We start from the raw sequence: 19,677 nt of genomic DNA on the forward strand, positions 1-19,677 counted from the left end.
AGCTAGAGGATGAGGGAGGGATGTTGTTTTCTTCTTCAGCTTCTTTAGCTTTTACAGAGCAGGATGCATGACTCACCGACATGTTATCTGCACTTAGGGTCATCCTGATGTTAAACTGAAGATGTCAGAGATAATTGTTGCATAAAGCATAGCAGAAGCAGATCTATTCTGGCCTTACTTGGTTTATTTTTGTGCATGATAAAGCTGAAATTGCTTCATGCTGACAGGTGATTTTTCATGTCATATTTTCCAGGGGAACCTGGACCAGGAGCGGCTAAAAAAGCAGCAGGAGCTCGCGACGGCAGCTCTTTATCAGCAGCTCCAACAGCAGCAGCTATTCCAGCTCATTAACAGGTGCAGAAAGAAGTTCCACCTCAAGTTTTTCTTTAAATTTTCTTTTTGGAATGAATAAAGTATTTTTGATTTGAACGTTCAGTCGCTTAGCCGCCATTAGTCCGTCACTGGAACAAACATGGACTTCTGACTGGAACCGTCTTTCTCTGTGTCCCAGGTGCAGTGAGCAGGGTATGATGCCTTCGATGAACAGGTCGATGTCAGTGCCAGATACAGGGTCCATGTGGGACATGCATACCTCAGCTTCACAGTCTTCAGGTGCGGTTGGGACTGTTTTTGCCTTATTATGTCAACAGGACATCCGATAAAACAGACTAACTGTTTTTATTCCCACTTAGGCGGTGAAGCCAGTCTTTGGGACTTAACAATGAATCCCAATACTCAGGGTCCAACTCTTGAACAGCTTCAGAAGGTCAGTTCAATTCACAGTCAAACTTTGCACCGATTGTTTCAGTATTGCCATACTTTGTTTAGTAGCTGAAGCACTTAGGTTAACTTCAACTAAATGAGAGTGGATGGTGTTTGTATTAAGGGTGGGTCATCGTGTTTATAGTAACAAGATTTTCTTCTCAATCTCCAAATGTAAAAACACAGCAGAGAATTTGACCAAAGAACATTTTTGAACAGATTTCTGTAAAGTTGATCTGTTTTTTTGCCACTGTTGAGCCAAACTGAACAGTAAACGGGATCAGAAAGCACAGATATTATATCAACTTTAAACATGTTCATTCATTTTTAAACTCCTAAAATTCCTATTAAGTGATCAGACTGTTTCTCATATATGCAAATTGAATTTTTTAAGGGCCCGTATTGTCTGAGCCTGGAATTCTGATGAGTTGTTGAGTAATGATTTTTTCATACTATATATGCAAATTAGGAGACTGTACATAAACAAAATCTTCACCTGGTGGAAAACAATAAAAACATGAAGCTTGGAGAGGATTTTTACACTTGGCAATGAAGAAAAGTGGAAATTGCAATAAAATCTATTTGGAAAATGTAGTTTGACTGGAAGCCAATGGCACAGAAATACATTTCTCAAAAAAAAGTATAAAACTTGCCTGTTCCAGCTGGTCTTGTGTTAACTCCACTTACAGCGAGGGTTGATTTCCCGTTTCGTTGACGAAGCGTAAACTGCATTCAGCACATGTTGAGCGGCGTAGCCCAGGGCTGTCTGGACGACATGCTGATCGCTCCTCTTCAGCAGATCATCAACATGTTTGTGTTCAAACAGTTAAACGTTTCTAATCTTCCAATTTAATGTCCTCTTTATCAGCTCCAGGAGAGGCGAGACGCCGAACTCAGGGCGAAGCGCGACGAGGAGGAGCAGCGCAAGAGGAGGGAGGAGAAGAGGAGGCAGCAGGAGGAGCAGAAAAGGAGGGAGGAGGAGGAGCTGTACAGACGCAAGCAGGTGAGATGAAGGAGCTTGTTCTTGCTTTACCGATCAAGGTAACAGATTCTAGATTATATGTGAGGTCAGAAACCGTAATTACCGTTTACAAGGTCTCAAATATGTCCAGATCTTCCATATTTGGTTTTGAATTATATTTAATTTAGCCTTAAATTCATTTAATTCTCCTTCTGTCATTTCTTTGTTTACAGTAAGCCGGTTTCTGCTGAAATGGGTTTATTGTATGTTAAGGCAAATACAATAGAAACGTATTTGTTACATTATCTACTGTTGGATGAAAATCCATATTTCACAAAGTTTGGCTCGAAAAAACTTGGATTTCCACAGTTTGCTAAAACCCGTCATGAGCATTGAGTCGTCAAACATTAACATTACTTCACACACATTTCACCTGCTTGAGGTAATATTTTTTATCGAGTTCATCTTATAGAAACCCTGGTTATAATATCAAACTGCATTTGTCAGTTTGAAAAAGAAAAACCTGGCAGTTCTCCCAGGTAAACCCAGTGAACATGATGTTCTGTGTGATTTTTCTCGCTGTAGCGTCAGCAGCAGGAGCTGCTCATGAAGCTGCTGCAGCAGCAGGCCCCCCAGCAGCAGGGGCCTGGAGTGGGAGGCTCAGGTTGGAGCAGTGCTCCCTCTTCTGGGCTTTCAAAGGCAGGAAAGTCTCTCACCATGCTGGAAATTCAGGAGGCAGAGAGGATTTTAAAGCAACAGAGAGCCCAGCAGCAAAGAGTGAGTTTCTCATGCGTCTCTGGGATGAAGGTGGGATGTTGTTGGAAACCAAACTGACGCATTATCTGTAATATATTCACCCTGCTGCTTCTCTCTGCCCGCAGCATCAAAGTCTGTCCATAGGGAGCTCCTCCATGGGCGGGCAGTGGGCCGACGGCGTCGGCATGTGGGGCGGGCCCGGTGGTCTGGAGGGGAAGGGTGGAAGCGGAGGCTCTTCCAGCAGCATGGGCATGTGGGACGAGGCGGTGAAGAACCAGGCGGGCCTGCGTGGGAGCGCCAACAACAACTTGGGCTTGAAGAACAGCCGCAGCAGCCCCTCACTGACGTATGTGATGTTAAATCGTTGATAAAGTTAGAAATAAAGAAAATGTTCATATTTTGCAAATATAAATGTGATTCTTCCGGTTGTTCATGGTAGATCCTTCCTTTTCTTAGCGATCAGTATATGATGCGTCGTAAGAGAACAGAGGATGAGGAGAAGCTGCTGAAGCTGCTGCAGGGCATGAAGCCTCAGGACGGCTTCACCACCTGGTGTGAACAGATGCTGCACGCTCTCAACACCTCTGCCAGCAACTCCTCTTCCTCTCTGGATGGTAGGAAGCTCAGTTTTTAACCATCAAGCTTTTGTCAAGGGCATCACATCTACGCTCTCGCTGCTATTGATTGCAGCCTCTTAAATTGCATGTTGGTTTAGTTTCTTTCTGCAGCGCTGATATTTTGTGCATGCGGTGTCTTCTGCCAAACAGATATGATTTGTGTTGAATGGCATATTATTGTAAGACCTTTTCTTTTCGCTTATCTTTGTACGTTCATTGTCATGTCGGTTTAAACCTTTACAAGAGCTGAGCACAAGACTGCAAAACTCAGGTGAGCTGATGGATTGTTGCAAAGCAGAAAGACCACCAAGAGGAGAATATTTATTTAGTCACTTGTGCAGTGAGGCCTGTAGCCTGGAGACCTAGCATATTGTGTTTTATACTGACTTGAGTCGTCAAAGTTGATGGCTATGAACGTCTGAAACGCTTCAGCGTTAGATCTTACGTGGTAAGTAAGAGTAACCGGGTTGACTTTGTGTTTCCGTTAAGTTGCCACCATCGTGGCGTACCTGAAGGAGGTGGAATCTCCCTATGCAGTGCTGGATTTCATCCGGTCCTACCTTGGGGACACAGTGGAAGCCAAAGAGTTCGCCAAACAGTTTCTTGAGCGACGTGCCAAACAGAAAGCCAACCAACAGAGACAGCAGCAGCAGGTACGCCTCAGCGCTGCACACAACGAAGGTCCATGTCACCATGCGTTGTTTGAAGGATGATTTGCAGTTTTAAGGGTGGCATATGCCTCTAGGCCTGCACAATATATCGCAATATCACTGCACGCAATATGCATATCACAAAGAACTGTCCGGACTGCAATAAATGTTAGCTTATTATTTAACTACCATGCATTCAGGCTTTGTATGATATATATTTGTTGTTTAATGTAGAATAAAACAGTTTTTACTAGAAATATATGCAGTCATTAAGAAAATACAACTAAGCAGATGTTGCCCAAACGCAATCTTTCAATAAAACCTTGTTGAGATGGAAATAGTGACTTTATTATTATTCTAGTAACTTAAGTTAAGGATTTTTTTCCTTTACAAACACGGTCCACAAAGTTCTGAACTCCTGGTGTATGTCTTGTAAAAGCCTACATTTAAATTTTCTGAAACATTTTATTGTCCTTGTTTTTTTTTTTTTTGTTGTTTTTTAAGCTATCAAAAGAAGTGGGTGGGTTGAACATGAACTTCCCTCTGCAGGTAAATCCAGAGAAAATTTCCCCAGCTTTCTTTAATTTTACATAGAAACATTATTAGACAGAATGTCACCAACTGGTGCAACCTTTCAGTGCTCTGACTGGGTTTTTGATGTTACTGATCCGAATTAAAAGCCGCTGGGAGAACATGACAATGCCAAAACCAAAGGTCACACCTGATCCTTTAGTTTGCAAAGTAATAAAACAGAAATGTTCTTTATAAATATATTACTAATAACTGGTCCTATGTGAGAGAGGAAAAGTCATGAAACATTCACAAACAACATTCAAACTTGTGTGTTTTCGTTTGGTCTCCCAGGACTCAATGCGAGGAATGAATCCAAACACTCTGCAGTCCATGTTTCAGGCCAACCACATGGGCAAAGCTGGTCTCTATGACAACCAGGGAGGAAAGATGAAGAAGAAACCACCCATGATGCTGCACTCTGATCCCAGCATCTTAGGTAAGTGGCTCTCACCAGCACCGTGACACCGTTTGATTTGATTTACAAGCCCAGATTACATAATTTAACTGCATTTAATCCATATCAGGATTATTGATGCATTATTAATAAGACAGAAACCCTTTCTAATACGGTTAGACTGAATTGGGCATGGGCTGTATTTTAATTGGATGATCAACTTTATGCCAAACGCATCACTTTTTCATTGCTTTGAATGGACAGCTCTAAATTATGCTTTAATTTGACTTAAATCTGTAATAATAAACCCAAACATTCTGTGTGGTTTCCTTAGATATGAAGTTAAAACAAACTGATACATTGTAGGACATGTCAAAGAGAACTTTCTTTTTCACCTTTTTAATGAAGAATTAAGTAATACTATATTATTAATTTACTTATCCAATAATTGATCCTTACTCTGAAGACTGAGTACAAGCAGGTTGACTCGACTGTTTATTTTACACACCCACACACACACTTGTGTGTTCTCTCGATAAAACAGTGTGAGCGTTAACACCAAAGCCAGCAGGCTGTGTGAAAAATATGCTGGGTGTTACCGAGGCAGCGTTTAGTTGTACTTCTACATCCGTGCAGTACGGTTAGGAAGTATGCATTTATACCCTGGTATAAGAAATACTAGGATGTATGGAGTTACCATCTGCCTAGAGAGGCTGGTGATGATGTAAACTTTTTTTTTTTTTTACTGTCAGATTTAAGCAACAGAGAAATAGAGTTCTTAAGGTCACTGTGACCTTACAGAAGCACCACGTCAGCTCTACAGGATATTTTAAGTGTATCGTTACGCTGCTGTCTGTGTGCGTCGTTTAAATGACCAAGGCTGTATGTTGTTTCTTTTATGTTCCTTTATGCCGCAGATAAGACGAACACTTTAAACCCTTTCGGTGCGTGGCTGGCATCAGCTTCAAAGCTCTTTTTAACGACTCTTGATTTCAATCTGCTTCAATTCTTATTTACTGCATTAACACCCAAACCTTCTGTAGAATAGAGGTGGATATAAAACGGCTGATAATTGCTTCTAAGCTGGATTATCTTCTAGGGGAACAAGCGTTTGCGTTCCAGACATTCAATTCAAGACAGCGCTACTCTGTGTTAGCCAAATAATGGAGGCTAGTGCTCTGAAACATGTGGAATTATAGCTAGTATTGCTTCCTTTAGAGCCATTTATTTACTTTTATTTCACCTTTATTTATACAGATAAATGTCTCGTTTTCCAGAGCAACATGTTTTGAACGTACATCCAAAATGAAACACTGGTCATTATTATTCATACAACCAGTTGATTAAATGTTACCTAATAGTTTAATATTTCAATAAAAATTCTAAACAAATATTACATGAATATAATGTTTTATGGTTCTGTACTGAAGCACCATCATGAGTTCTGTCAGCTTTTATCCACCAAAACCAGTGGGTGGGTCAAAGATTTGGCTATGGTAACTGGTGTAAAGTGGACTTGCTGTGCAGGATAACCAATCAGATGTTTGACTGGTCACAGTGACTGATTTGTTTTTTTGCTGTTAAAAGAACCAAAATATTAAAATAAATATTGAAATAATTAGGAATTTCACTTACAGGGATTTCTAATAGTTAATAAATGTGTTTTACACCTAATTAACGTAATGATTATAGATACATTTGTTTCCACTTTTATCTCTATAATGATGCGTTTCTATCGTTATTTTTTAAATGCGTTTGTTACGTTCTGGCGTTTTTCTGCCTGAACCAGCAGTGTTAAAAATGTTGAACAGGACCTTAAGGAACCCTAGTCGTGCCACAAGGAACAGCGCAGTAGAAAATGATTGCAGTGTACCATAAAATCAGTCCATGCCCAAACGAATACAAAAGCTGTGAAAATCGAGCAATAATGTCAGGTTTTTGGTTTTATGTTGTGCTTACCAGTGAGTACAGACACAGCGCGTCCCAGATGCCCCACTCGTCTGATTTTCCTCCGGACTAACATGACCTTTTCTCTGTCCCCCCCCCCCCTGCAGGGTACTCATTCCACAACACGGGCGAATGTCTGAGCATGAATGAGATGGAGATGGTGGAGGATTACTGATGTGACGCAGCGCAGCAGCAATAGCTACCTGAGGCCTTTTCTGTCTTTTAATCAGACAAACCTGATGACGAATGTGCACTGCTGGGGGAACCGGGGGGGGGGGAGGACGGGGAATCGGTTTGGGTCGGGTTTTTGGAGGCGAAGGGAGCAAGCACGAGAGAAGGTGAAGGGTTAATCCCTTCATCTCCCTCTGGTTATTAAAAAAAGGGCTCCCTGCTGCACCAGTTGAATACTAGAGCAGGGAAGAGGGGGTGAGCTGGGGTGAGGTTTGGATGGGTATCCTCTGGCACTCAAAAGTTTAAGCACCTTATTCTGAACTATTGCACTTTATTGAGATGGGATTTGACTAGTTGTTTTATTTCATACGTGTATAGATTTGTGTTTGGAATCATTGCGGGCGTGATGATGCGAGTTCGTACGCGTCATCTGCGTGCATCTGAACTGGAAGCAGGCTGGCAGGCGGTGGGGTGACGTCAGGTTTGTAAAAGTCAGGGGGACCTTTTAGTTTGAACCTTATCAGAACGCAAATCCTTTCTCAAAAGACAAACACTGTTGATATTTCTCTTGTTGAGCATTTTTTTTTACATTTATATAAAAAGTAAAGCTATTGAAAAAAAAAAATGGAGTATAAAAAAACTTGAAGATTTGCACTTGCCTAAAAAAAAGAAATGACAAAAACAAAAAAAAAATCCAACTAATGGGGTTAGTTTATAGAAGTGAATATTTTCGTGAATGTGTGCGAGCGAGTGTGATACAGTCTGCACAAAGTTTTTTTTTTTCTGTTGCTTACCGAGACGTATGAAACATAAAGAGGCCATTTTTGTCTTATTTTGTTCAGTAATTTCTCCTCATGTTCAGAGAGAGAGTGTGTGTGTTCATCTGTTCGTTCCGAGAGTGTGACTGAACCAGAGAGAGAGGGCAAACCGCACAAACATCCTTTCTCTCACCAGCTCTTCATCTTCAGATAGATGCGTACATTTTGTAAATGTTAGCTTTGTTCTCACGACGGCTCACCGCCGGTTTGGTTCCCTCTGCCTCTCTGCCGTCTGCGGTTCTTAAAGGGCCGGCAGAGGCGGCGATCGTCAAGGGGGAGTTGGCGCGTGTGCATCTGAGTTAGTTTTGTATGTTTGCGACTGTGTGTGTGTGTTTTGAGGATGTGTTCATTTACTGTTCATAGAAGTGAGTTAAGACTACAGGTACTCATTGTGCTTTTTTTTTTTTTTTTTTTTTTTATTTCCTACGTGTATGAATGCACATTTGTGCCTAAGAACTTTGATATAGGGTGCATGGCCATTGAGACATTAACTCTATTCAAGAGTGGATGTGACGTGTGTCGGTGCTCAGCACATTGTATGTAAAGTTTGTAAGTTTATATCGTAAATATTTCTAGTTGTTTGATTGGGGGGTGGGTGTTTGGGGTGGGATGGTGATCCATCAGAAAGGTTAGTCCCAGTTTGTTTTGTTTTTTTCTGGGGGGTGTGATGATCACGTTGCCTTTTGTCAGCTCTCGATCTTGTGAATGAAAGGTGTCGAGTTTCTGACTCTGGACAAAAAAAAAAAAAAAAAAAATACGGCATCTTTAATGTGCAGCTGCACAGAAGCGGTGCGAGAAATGTTAGCATATTGTGTTACTTATTCGTTGTTGCAATTTGATAATGCAACAATGAGTTTTTCTTTTTTAATAAAATATATATATGGAATATATACATTATATACAAAGTTTAAAAAGTATTTGGACTAAGATAATAAGCACTTGGGGCTGCTATTTTTGTTGTGTGTTATTTTTTATTTTTTTCCTAATTAGTTTTTTTTTTTTGTTTGTTTCATTGCCATGTGAAGTGTGTATTATTTTTTTCTTAAAGCATTGAATGTATTCCAAAAAAAAATTATAAACCCGTGCTGATACCAGATTTTTATTTTTCCTCAGAAGATTTAAAAAAAAAATGGAAACAAAACAGAAAAAATAGCTTCAGAGCGGTTTTCATTTACAGAGTGGAGAAGAAGAAGATAAAACCTCTGGTTGGATACAGTTGAACACACTGCCTCTACAATCCTGGTCGTAGTGACTCAGAATTAAAAAAGAAAGGACTTTTTTTCTATTCCATACTGGAACTTTGGTTGTTTACAAGCCACATGGATAACTGTGGGTGCAGTTTTGTTTATTTTTTGTTATGTTGTTTGTGGTCTTAGTTTTTGTTCCCACATGAGACGGGTGGGGTTTGCAAGTGCGCTTCTGCCATAAGGACAACGAGTGGTGTTGGGGTGTTTTGTTGTTTTTTTTTTTTTTTTTTTTTTGCTTGAGGATGAGCGACAGGAATCTGAACCGCATGGACAAGCTCCTCTGAATCGGCCTTGTTAATGAAAACGCAAAAACCTCGAGGACGGACTTTCTGGAGAACGCGGCGCAGGGCTGAATTGAGCCTTGAGGGAGGCCAAAAAAAACAAAAACAAAGAGAGGAGTACATCTGGTTTGTGCGCTCGTTTTCACCTCAACCCTCCTACGCACTCGCACCCTGCCCTCACCGACTCACCTATGCACTTTTGTTCATTCAAGCTGTGAGGTACAATTCTGGGGACGGGAGCACAATTTACAACAGGAGGATTGCTACGACTTTGATTAAAAGTCTCAAAAAAAGATATTCCCTAACTGAAATGAGAGACTCGAGAAGCCCTGTCTTCTCCCACCTCCTGTAAATAAGCATATTTTTGTATTACCTTTCAGAGTAGAAAGAGAAAAAAAAAATTTGCAAATGGATGAAGGAAAATTCATGAGACATTGGACGGATGTTCTTCATGGAAAGAAACCAATCGTTTTCAATACAGTTTTAAGTGGACTCGCTGTGAGTTTCCCTTTATATGCCACTAACCTTGAAATAATTGGGGGGACGGAAGGGAAACGAGCACGGACCGAGGTGTTGGATATGCAAGCTGGTGGCTACGTATCAGAGCGGAGGTTGGAGTGGCCACGAGTTTGATCGACTCGCACCGTCGAGAAGCGTGTTCTGAAGAGCTGTCGCCAAGGATGCTTCCACTTGGTTTTCCCAACCTGACGGCTGCCTTCAGAGCTGTGAAGTACCTGCAGGAGGAGAGCTGCATGGTAAGTTGTCTTTGTTTCGTTCTGACACTTTTTTATTTAGGTTGAATCCCATTTCCTGGTGTTGCCTCAAACATTTTGACTCCATATTCCACCCTTTCAAGATGCCGATGTTACATCAGATGTTTTCAGTTCATCTTCCATTAACAGATGGTTAACATGGTTTGTGTTTTTTTAATTTGACAGTTATCTGGCAATCTGGTTTGCAGCCTACAGACTTTTAAAATTGCCGGGTTTCTTTTTTTTTTTTCTAAAAATGAGACCATGAGAAATTATTTTAAAACTTTTCCCACCTTTTGTGACAGTTGTCCTGTATAATTTGATTTAAACATTATTTGGGACTGTTTCTTCTTATTGTACAGGTCCTTCTCAAAATATTAGCATATTGTGATAAAGTTAATTATTTTCCATAATGTCATGATGAAAATTCAACATTCATATATTTTAGATTCATTGCACACTAACTGAAATATTTCAGGTCTTTTATTGTCTTAATATGGATGATTTTGGCATACAGCTCATGAAAACCCAAAATTCCTATCTCACAAAATTAGCATATTTCATCCGACCAATAAAAGAAAAGTGTTTTTAATACAAAAAACGTCAACCTTCAAATAATCATGTACAGTTATGCACTCAATACTTGGTCGGGAATCCTTTTGCAGAAATGACTGCTTCAATGCGGCGTGGCATGGAGGCAATCAGCCTGTGGCACTGCTGAGGTCTTATGGAGGCCCAGGATGCTTCGATAGCGGCCTTTAGCTCATCCAGAGTGTTGGGTCTTGAGTCTCTCAACGTTCTCTTCACAATATCCCACAGATTCTCTATGGGGTTCAGGTCAGGAGAGTTGGCAGGCCAATTGAGCACAGTGATACCATGGTCAGTAAACCATTTACCAGTGGTTTTGGCACTGTGAGCAGGTGCCAGGTCGTGCTGAAAAATGAAATCTTCATGTCCATAAAGCTTTTCAGCAGATGGAAGCATGAAGTGCTCCAAAATCTCCTGATAGCTAGCTGCATTGACCCTGCCCTTGATAAAACACAGTGGACCAACACCAGCAGCTGACACGGCACCCCAGACCATCACTGACTGTGGGTACTTGACACTGGACTTCTGGCATTTTGGCATTTCCTTCTCCCCAGTTTTCCTCCAGACTCTGGCACCTTGATTTCCGAATGACATGCAGAATTTGCTTTCATCCGAAAAAAGTACTTTGGACCACTGAGCAACAGTCCAGTGCTGCTTCTCTGTAGCCCAGGTCTGGGGAATGCGGCACCTGTAGCCCATTTCCTGCACACGCCTGTGCACGGTGGCTCTGGATGTTTCTACTCCAGACTCAGTCCACTGCTTCCACAGGTCCCCCAAGGTCTGGAATCGGCCCTTCTCCACAATCTTCCTCAGGGTCCGGTCACCTCTTCTCGTTGTGCAGCGTTTTCTGCCACACTTTTTCCTTCCCACAGACTTCCCACTGAGGTGCCTTGATACAGCACTCTGGGAACAGCCTATTCGTTCAGAAATTTCTTTCTGTCTTACCCTCTTGCTTGAGGGTGTCAATAGTGGCCTTCTGGACAGCAGTCAGGTCGGCAGTCTTACCCATGATTGGGGTTTTGAGTGATGAACCAGGCTGGGAGTTTTAAAGGCCTCAGGAATCTTTTGCAGGTGTTTAGAGTTAACTCGTTGATTCAGATGATTAGGTTCATAGCTCGTTTAGAGACCCTTTTAATGATATGCTAATTTTGTGAGATAGGAATTTTGGGTTTTCATGAGCTGTATGCCAAAATCATCCATATTAAGACAATAAAAGACCTGAAATATTTCAGTTAGTGTGCAATGAATCTAAAATATATGAATGTTAAATTTTCATCATGACATTATGGAAAATAATGAACTTTATCACAATATGCTAATTTTTTGAGAAGGACCTGTATTTGTTGTCCCTTGGGCCCTTTGTATCAACTTGTAAAGACCTCTTTCATCACTGATATGGAGAAGATATGCAGTTATAAACCAGGTTTCTCCCAAAATGCATGAACTCCACAGTTTGTGCTTAAACTCTATTTAACTGAAGAGAACTGTTCGCCATTCGCTGTTTAATAAAGACTAAAGTGAGATGTTTTTCTTTGCACCGAAACGAAGCATGTCTGTGATGAATCCGACACGTGGACCCCCCACAGAACCTTTCACCCAAGTTTTATTTTGGATGCACATGTCAAGTCTCTGGTTCAACTCCTGTTTTTATCATCTGGTAAACTGGTCTCCATTGTCTCATGATGTGAACTGAAACTATTTATTCATGCTTTTGTTTCATCACCCAGTGCTCTCTATGCATGTCTTGGCAAAGCCTCACTAGAACGGCTGCAGGTTGTTCCAAAACGCTGCTGCCAGGCTTCTGACCAAATCCTCCATGTTTTTATATGCGACTCCGGTCTTAATGAGACTACACTGGATTCCAATTTATTTCATGATGCAGTTTAAGATTATTTTACCAACTTGGAGAGCCCCTCATGAACAGGCACCAGGCTATTTTACATGACTTCTGCACCTCTATATCCCTAGCAGGTCCCTGCGGTCCTGTGATCAGGGCCCAATACTAACATCGGTTTATTGTGAATCACTTTGTGATTTTTATATCTGTTAAAGGTGTTATAGAAATAGTTTTGCTAACTTATGAATCTGTTGGAAGGAAAAAGGATTTTAAGAAGCAGATGTGCCCACCTTAAAATCAATTTTTTTGAAGCACCTTTTGGTATTCAGTCATCTTTGATACATCGGCAACAAAACTTCCAAACTCTACCTAGCGACTGATCACTTTTGTCTGCAGCCATTTTCAAACGACCTCACAGATTTTCTGTGCCAGTTTGGTCTAGCTCGACTGTTTCAGAACAGTTTTATTTTCTGTTGAAGCCTTTCGTTTGTTGATATGGGTGCATGCTTGGACCCACTATGACACTGAAAATAAAATCATTTTTCATCCTCAGCTTTCTATATGAAGGTTTTGGGTCAAAACCGACCAATATTTGGAGCCGTTACTTTTTACCCATCTTGCTCTGGTGAAAGGGGATCCCAAATCATAATGCTACCACTACCAATTCAATTCAGTTCAGTTTTATTTATATAGCGTCAATTCACAACACATGTCATCTCAAGGCACTTTACAAAAGGTCTGGAATGGTGTAGGGTTGTTGGGGAGGTTGAATTTAACTACTGGGTGTTAGTTTGGCCATTTTAGAATGGGCTATGTGTAGGGGTACTAAGTCAAATAATAAACTGATAAAGTTTGTCCATCTAGAGACCACTGGTGGCCATTGTTATATTAAAAACCACAAGGATTGAGGGGACCTCTCTCTGTCAGACTGATTATAACTATTGGAAAAGAGAAGGGGTCATACAGGTAGAAGAAATGGAGGGTGTGTTTGCACCTCAACCATAACAGCCGGTTTAGGCTAAACCTGACTCCCCCTTACTCCTACCAACAGGGAGGGAGGAAGGCTCCCTCCCTGATAAACTGAGCCACTCTAACTATAAGCTTTATCGAAAAGGAAAGTTTTAAGCCTAGCCTTAAAAGTAGACAGGGTGTCTGCCTCACGGACTAAAACTGGGAACTGGTTCCACAAGAGAGGAGCCTGATAACTAAAGGATCTGCCTCCCATTCTACTTCTAGAGACTCTAGGAACCACCAGTAAACCTGCAGTCTGAGAACAAAGTGCTCTGTTAGGAATATATGGAACAATCAGATCTCTGATGTATGATGGAGAGTGTTTCCTGTTGCATTGTGTTAAAAGTGGGTAACTTTAAAATGGGCTAAGTCAATTCAATCGAATCATACAGATTTCAAGTCATGTACATACATTCCAATTAATCCAATTAATCCTAACCATGCAGTCGGAGTTAGCTTTTTATTCAAATTGGATAAAAAGTTTTTCTATCTAAGGAAACCCAGCAGATTGCATCCAGTCAGTGACTTGCAGCATTCACTCCTCCTGGATGAACATGTAGAGACAGTGGACAGTCACTGGTGTTGACTTTGCAGCAATCCCTCATACTGAGCATGCATGTAGCGACAGTGGAGAGGAAAAACTCCCTTTTAACAGGAAGAAACCTCCAGCAGAACCAGGCTCAGTGTGAGCGGCCATCTGCCACGACCAACTGGGGGTTTGAGAGAACAGAGCAGAGACACAAAGAGAACAAAGAAGCACTGATCCAGGAGTTCTTTCTATGGGAAGGAAAAGTAAATGTTAATGGATGTAGCTCCTTTAGTCGTTTCATCTAGAAAGAAAGAACAGATAAACTCTGAGCCAGTTTTCAAGGTTAGAGTCTGAAAGAGAGCACATATAATTAGTTACAGTAAAAGCTCAGTCAATTGCCATGTCTAGGAAAAAGAAAGGGTTAAACACTAAAAGACAGGGCCATGTGGATCATCGGTAGAGGGTGAGCATTAAGTTGTTGCCAGCAGAAGCTCGGACAATTCCCCTCTCCAGAAAGGTGTCACAGGTAGACACAGAGCCAGGCCAGGTGTAGCTTCTAGGAAGAGAAAAGAGAGAACAATGTTAAAAACTGAAATAACAGCAAATAATGCAATATTGGAGAGTAGTGTGAGAATGTAGCGTAGAGGGTGAAAGTGGTTGTTATGTCCTCCAGCAGCCTAAGCCTATAGCAGCATAACTACAGAGATAGTTTCAGTTCAGATTATTTAGTTAAACGTTATTTACAACAATGTCGTCTCAAGGAATCCCACAAAGGGTCCCACTGAGGGTCATTGTTATACTAAAAAGAGAGGAAATGGAGGGTATGTTTGCACCTCAACCATAACTGAGCCAGTTTAGGCTAAACCTGACTCCCCCTTACTCCATCCAACAGGGAGGGAGGAAGGCTCCCTCCCTGATAAACTGAGCCACTCTAACTATAAGCTTTATCGAAAAGGAAGGTTTTAAGCCTAGCCTTAAAAGTAGACAGGGTGTCTGCCTCACGGACTAAAACTGGGAACTGGTTCCACAGGAGAGGAGCCTGATAACTAAAGGATCTGCCTCCCATTCTACTTCTAGAGACTCTAAGAACCACCAGTAAACCTGCAGTCTGAGAACAAAGTGCTCTGTTAGGAACATATGGAACAATCAGATCTCTGATGTATGATGGAGCTACATCACTAAGGGCTTTATATGTGAGGAGGAGAATTTTAAATTCTATTCTGGATTTAACAGGGAGCCAATGAAGGGAAGCTAAAATAGGAGAAATATGATCTCTCTTTTTAATTTTCCTCAGAACTCTTGCTGCAGCATTTTGAATCCGCTGAAGGCTTTTAATTGAATTTTGTGGACATCCTGATAGTAAAGAATTACAATAGTCCAGCCTTGAAGTAACAAATGCATGGACTAGTTTTTCAGCGTCACTCCTGGATAAGATATTTCTAATTTTGGCGATCTTCCGGAGATGAAAGAAGGAAATCCTAGAAACCTGTTTAATATGGGATTTAAATGACATGTCCTGGTCAAAAATAACACCAAGGTTTTTTACTTTATTATCAGTGGTCAATTTAATGCCATCCAGGTTAAGTGATTGACTAAGCAGTTTCTTTTTTAAAGACTCCGGTCCAAAGACGACAACTTCTGTCTTGTCTGAATTTAGAAGCGGAAACTTTCATCTAAGTTTTTATGTCTTCAAGACATGCTTGTAGTCTATCTAACTGGTTGGGCTCATCAGGATTCATGAATAAGTAAAGCTGAGTGTCATCAGCGTAACAGTGAACATTTATCCCATGCTGCCTGATAATTTGACCTATTGGAAGCATATATAAGTAAAAAGAATTGGCCCAAGTAATGAACCCTGTGGTACTCCACAATTAAAACTTGGGAGTGTAAAGATGATTCATCATTTACATGAACAAACTGGAATCTGTCAGACAGATAAGATTTAAACCAGACTAGCGCTGTTCCCCTGATCCCTACAGCATATTCCAGCCTTTTTAAGAGAATATTATGATTGACTGTATCAAATGCAGCACAGAGATCTAACAGAACCAGTACAGACACAAGTCCGTTATCTGAGGCCATAAGAATATCATTAGTGACTTTCAGCAGAGCTGTTTCAGTGCTATGATGAGCTCTGAAACCTGACTGAAACTCTTCAAACAGGTCATTGCTGTGTAAACCCATATTTCATGGTGGTTATGGTGTGATGAAACATTCAAGTTTGGTTTCATCAGTGTTATAGATCTTAGCCAGGCCTGACTGCTTTTCTTTGGAAGAAAAGGCTTTGTTCCTGTCACCTTTCTCCTCATTTACAACATAATACAGGAGACCTCCATATGTTTTACTCAACCACTCTTAGGCAGAAGTCCCTTCTACTCCTCCAGTTTAGCTGTCTGATCTGCATTTTGGTCCAAACACCCCGAATGTGATAGAGGGAACCAGTCTTAAAAAACTTATTTTTTTGTTTGTTTATTTTGAACACTTCACCCTGGGAAAAAAAATCAAATAAATCCTTAGAAGTCACATATTACTTCCAGTTAATTCCAGTTAAGAGTGTGACCCTCTGGTGGTAAGTGTAACATTACATGGCATTAAAGTGCATATTGTTGAGGCTGTGGTTTACATTAGGAGAATCAATGAGAATCGATGATTAATTAGCTTCTTAGAGGGTTGTAAAAAGTTGATGGAGTGAAGGACCAAGAAATGCGGTCAACCTCAATCTAGTTGATGACTAGCCTTAATTTTAAGAAGATTGTTTTCTCAACTCTGTCTCGCTTGCTTTCTGTCTGTCCTCTTCACAGGAGATTGGCGTTGCTTCATTTGCTGCCCTCTGTGATGAGGATTTAATCTGCGGCCAACCCATGAATCAGCTCAACTAATAAACTAAACCTGCTCTTTTGAACTTTTTACCCTAAGACACTTGCCTCGTCCTCGGACTAGGCAGGCCAATCGGCATTATCAGTCGGACAGTTCGCCGACCATCGCGTTTGGCTCGGGGTTTGATCAGACGCTCTCCAGTGAGGAAGAGAGCAAAACGGGCACGTGCTGGTCGTTATCCACCTCAGCCTGAAGCCTTGGACGGACGGTTGCGTTGAAGCCTCCTAACCAAGTGAGATGTACAACCAGCTCTCCAGTCTGAGACGTCAAAGACAAGAAAACACAGAGAGGTTGCGGCTGTCTGAAACCCCTGCTGCCGTGGAACTGGATAGACTTGGAAAGATTTGTACAAAACAAAAAGACTAAAACACGACGAGTACACAAACATGTTGCAGAAATTCTCACGTCCAAAGGAGCAGCAAACATACACTACATGCACATTTCCAGCAGGAGTTACACATCATTGAGATCCATAAATATCAACTCACAGAGACATAGCGCTCACATCAGCGCTCATCAGTTGAATGGATGTGATTTGTAAATAATGTAAAAGTTGGTTTGGGTTACTTTTCTGTTTCTCATAGTGGGGTTTTGCTTTATTTTACTGTTCGACATGCCTTAAATTGTATAGTTGAGTCTTGAATGACTGAAAATGTTCTCAATGAAAAACTTTAGTTGGAAACCACCTCGTTAACTGTATTCAGGTTTAAGAACAGTGCTTTTCCTGTTGGCTAACAGAATTGTTGTGTATAGACCTCATACATGTACATCCAATCACCTTTAAAAGTTACTAGCTAACTACAGAGTAGAGCGGCAAGTGTTTAATGTTTTTTGTTGGTTTTTTTTAATCAAAATTCGGATTTTGTTGCTCTTGTTTTCATGAAAATGCAGAGTGAATTTGTTCGGAGTATTTTTTTATTTTATTTTTTGGTTTTCTGAAGGTGGTGTGGGCTGAACGAGCTGAAGTCTGTACTCGTTGGCGCTGAGCCGACTGGGTTACATTTACATAACCGCCCCTCATGACGCCGCATCAGAACTGGGCTTAAATATGCAGCTTGGGTTAATTGGTCAACCTTAAATTTTAGATACGAGTTAGTGCATTTGTACTCTTTACAGCATACAGATTAGCATGTTTGAGAGCATCTCTCAGGCTCGTATGCATGCTAAGAGAAGGCTTGACTGATGTATAATTGGAAATCTGTTGATCGAGGTTTTCCTGGCCAGCCTCGATAGTCCTTTGCATTTAGATTTGTATGAACAATTTTGTCCATTCAGATTTCTCTAATGACTTATACGGTAGTGAGAAAAATGTGCTGCAGGTTACTTGGTAGAGGTGGTCATTTTAAATTGAAAATATGTGAAAGAATTACCAGATGATTCCCATTTGTGGGGCAAACCCAGTGGCAGTTTGTGCGTGGCGTAGCCCCTGTTCCCACGTTAAACCGAACACACACACCTCCAACCCTGATGAACGCTATTCTGGGGGGAAAAAGGAAACATTTTATATAACTTGGCTGAAACTAGGAATTTTATCCATGCCCCAATCTACCTTTGAGATTTTAGGATTTTAAACTAGGGATCATCAAATGTAGGGCCAGTTTGTTTGAAAAAAGTTGAAATGGCCCTTTAATTTAGTATTGAACTTGTAGCTGCAGATTAGACACCAGCTTGAGCCTCAGTGCCCAGGTGCAGCAAACAGTTATGTTTTCCTACAGTGCAAAACAGCGGGGGGGGGGGGGGGCGCTGCTCCCCATTGACTGAACATGCGATTAAGCTAAAAAAAAAATATTAGAAAGCAACTGTGCAGCTGGTGGGTTTTTTTTTTTTTTTCTTTTCAATTGCTAATGGTGACGCCCCCACCCTCACCAGAACACACCACCCTGGGTGGAGAGCCATATGTTTAACATTTCTCAGATTTTCATTAAACTAAAAATAAATTAAAAAAAAAAAATAGAAAGGTACACACTGTTAGTTGATGACAGCAAATTGTCTCTGTTTGAGAATGGTTGGTTTTGGAGGTGAAGCTTTAGCTCTCTTTGGTCTGTGTACCTGATTGCACTGAATCTGCAAAGACTGGACCAATCAGCTGGATCTGAGTATGTAAAGAGAGCTTAGTGTGTTCATTTATTATGCAAAAATGTGCTTTAAGCAACTGTAGCATATTTTTAAGATGACATTCAGTATTTTTACTTTACTAAAAAGGGCTTTTATGATAATGTAACCTGCAGTACCTTTGTCTAAAAAGAAGAATAGAGGACGATTGATTGGGGACCTCTAAATTGATTGTTATTCTTTTGCAGCAAATTTAAATCTGATTCTGGTTGATTAGTTATTGTAGCCCAGTCAGCTCAGCTCCCTTTGTTTCGAGTCTGTTGAATGTTGTTCAAATAACAGCAAACTGTACATTAAATGAAAAAGAACAAGTGAAACATGTGTAAATAGTTTGGCTCCTGTTTGAAGAACAAAATAAATACTAAATAAACAGCATTTAGTTGTCAGTTTGTTTTTTTTACACATGCATCTCAAAATACAATTGAGAAGTTTATTTCAGCAATTCAATTGAGAAAATATTTGTTAGTGATATATTTTAGGCAAAGATTTCTGTGGTTTTTGAAGATTATGGCTTAGATATTTAAAATTCAGTTTCTGAGAAAATGTTAATAATGCATAAGGAATTTTACCATGTAATTTACCGTATTTGCCCTCAATACTAGTTGGGCTCCTTTTGCATACATTTCTGAATCAGTGCTGCATGTAAGGACCAGAAGCAAAATTTCCTGGTGAACACCTGTACTGACCTTGGACTTTGTGAAACACAGTGGACCAACACCAGCAGATGGCATGACTCCCCAAATCCCCTCTGACTGGAAACTTCTCAATATCCACTCTTCATCCACTCAGTGAAA

The 19,677-nt window shown here is 40.7% G+C and overlaps 1 protein-coding gene across 3 annotated transcripts in view; it reads left to right on the forward strand.

The window, feature by feature from the left end:
* gigyf1a (GRB10 interacting GYF protein 1a) overlaps positions 1-19,258 on the forward strand; it is a 39,658-nt gene extending 20,400 nt beyond the window's left edge. For 2 of the 3 annotated variants that reach the window (XM_047385461.1, XM_047385460.1), the window contains exons 15-26: positions 254-354; positions 512-612; positions 693-766; positions 1,631-1,765; positions 2,309-2,500; positions 2,605-2,825; positions 2,936-3,093; positions 3,586-3,749; positions 4,251-4,295; positions 4,611-4,755; positions 6,768-9,932; positions 16,696-19,258. In XM_047385461.1, coding sequence (XP_047241417.1) covers positions 254-354; positions 512-612; positions 693-766; positions 1,631-1,765; positions 2,309-2,500; positions 2,605-2,825; positions 2,936-3,093; positions 3,586-3,749; positions 4,251-4,295; positions 4,611-4,755; positions 6,768-6,835 — 1,404 coding nt within the window. In that variant the 3' untranslated portion in view covers positions 6,836-9,932; positions 16,696-19,258. The remainder of the gene's footprint in view (positions 1-253; positions 355-511; positions 613-692; positions 767-1,630; positions 1,766-2,308; positions 2,501-2,604; positions 2,826-2,935; positions 3,094-3,585; positions 3,750-4,250; positions 4,296-4,610; positions 4,756-6,767; positions 9,933-16,695) is intronic. The other variant, XM_047385462.1, reaches the window with a different exon arrangement.
* The last annotated feature ends 419 nt before the right edge of the window (positions 19,259-19,677 follow it).

This window comes from Girardinichthys multiradiatus, chromosome 14 (genome assembly GCF_021462225.1).
Source record: "Girardinichthys multiradiatus isolate DD_20200921_A chromosome 14, DD_fGirMul_XY1, whole genome shotgun sequence".
Lineage (NCBI taxonomy): Eukaryota > Metazoa > Chordata > Actinopteri > Cyprinodontiformes > Goodeidae > Girardinichthys > Girardinichthys multiradiatus.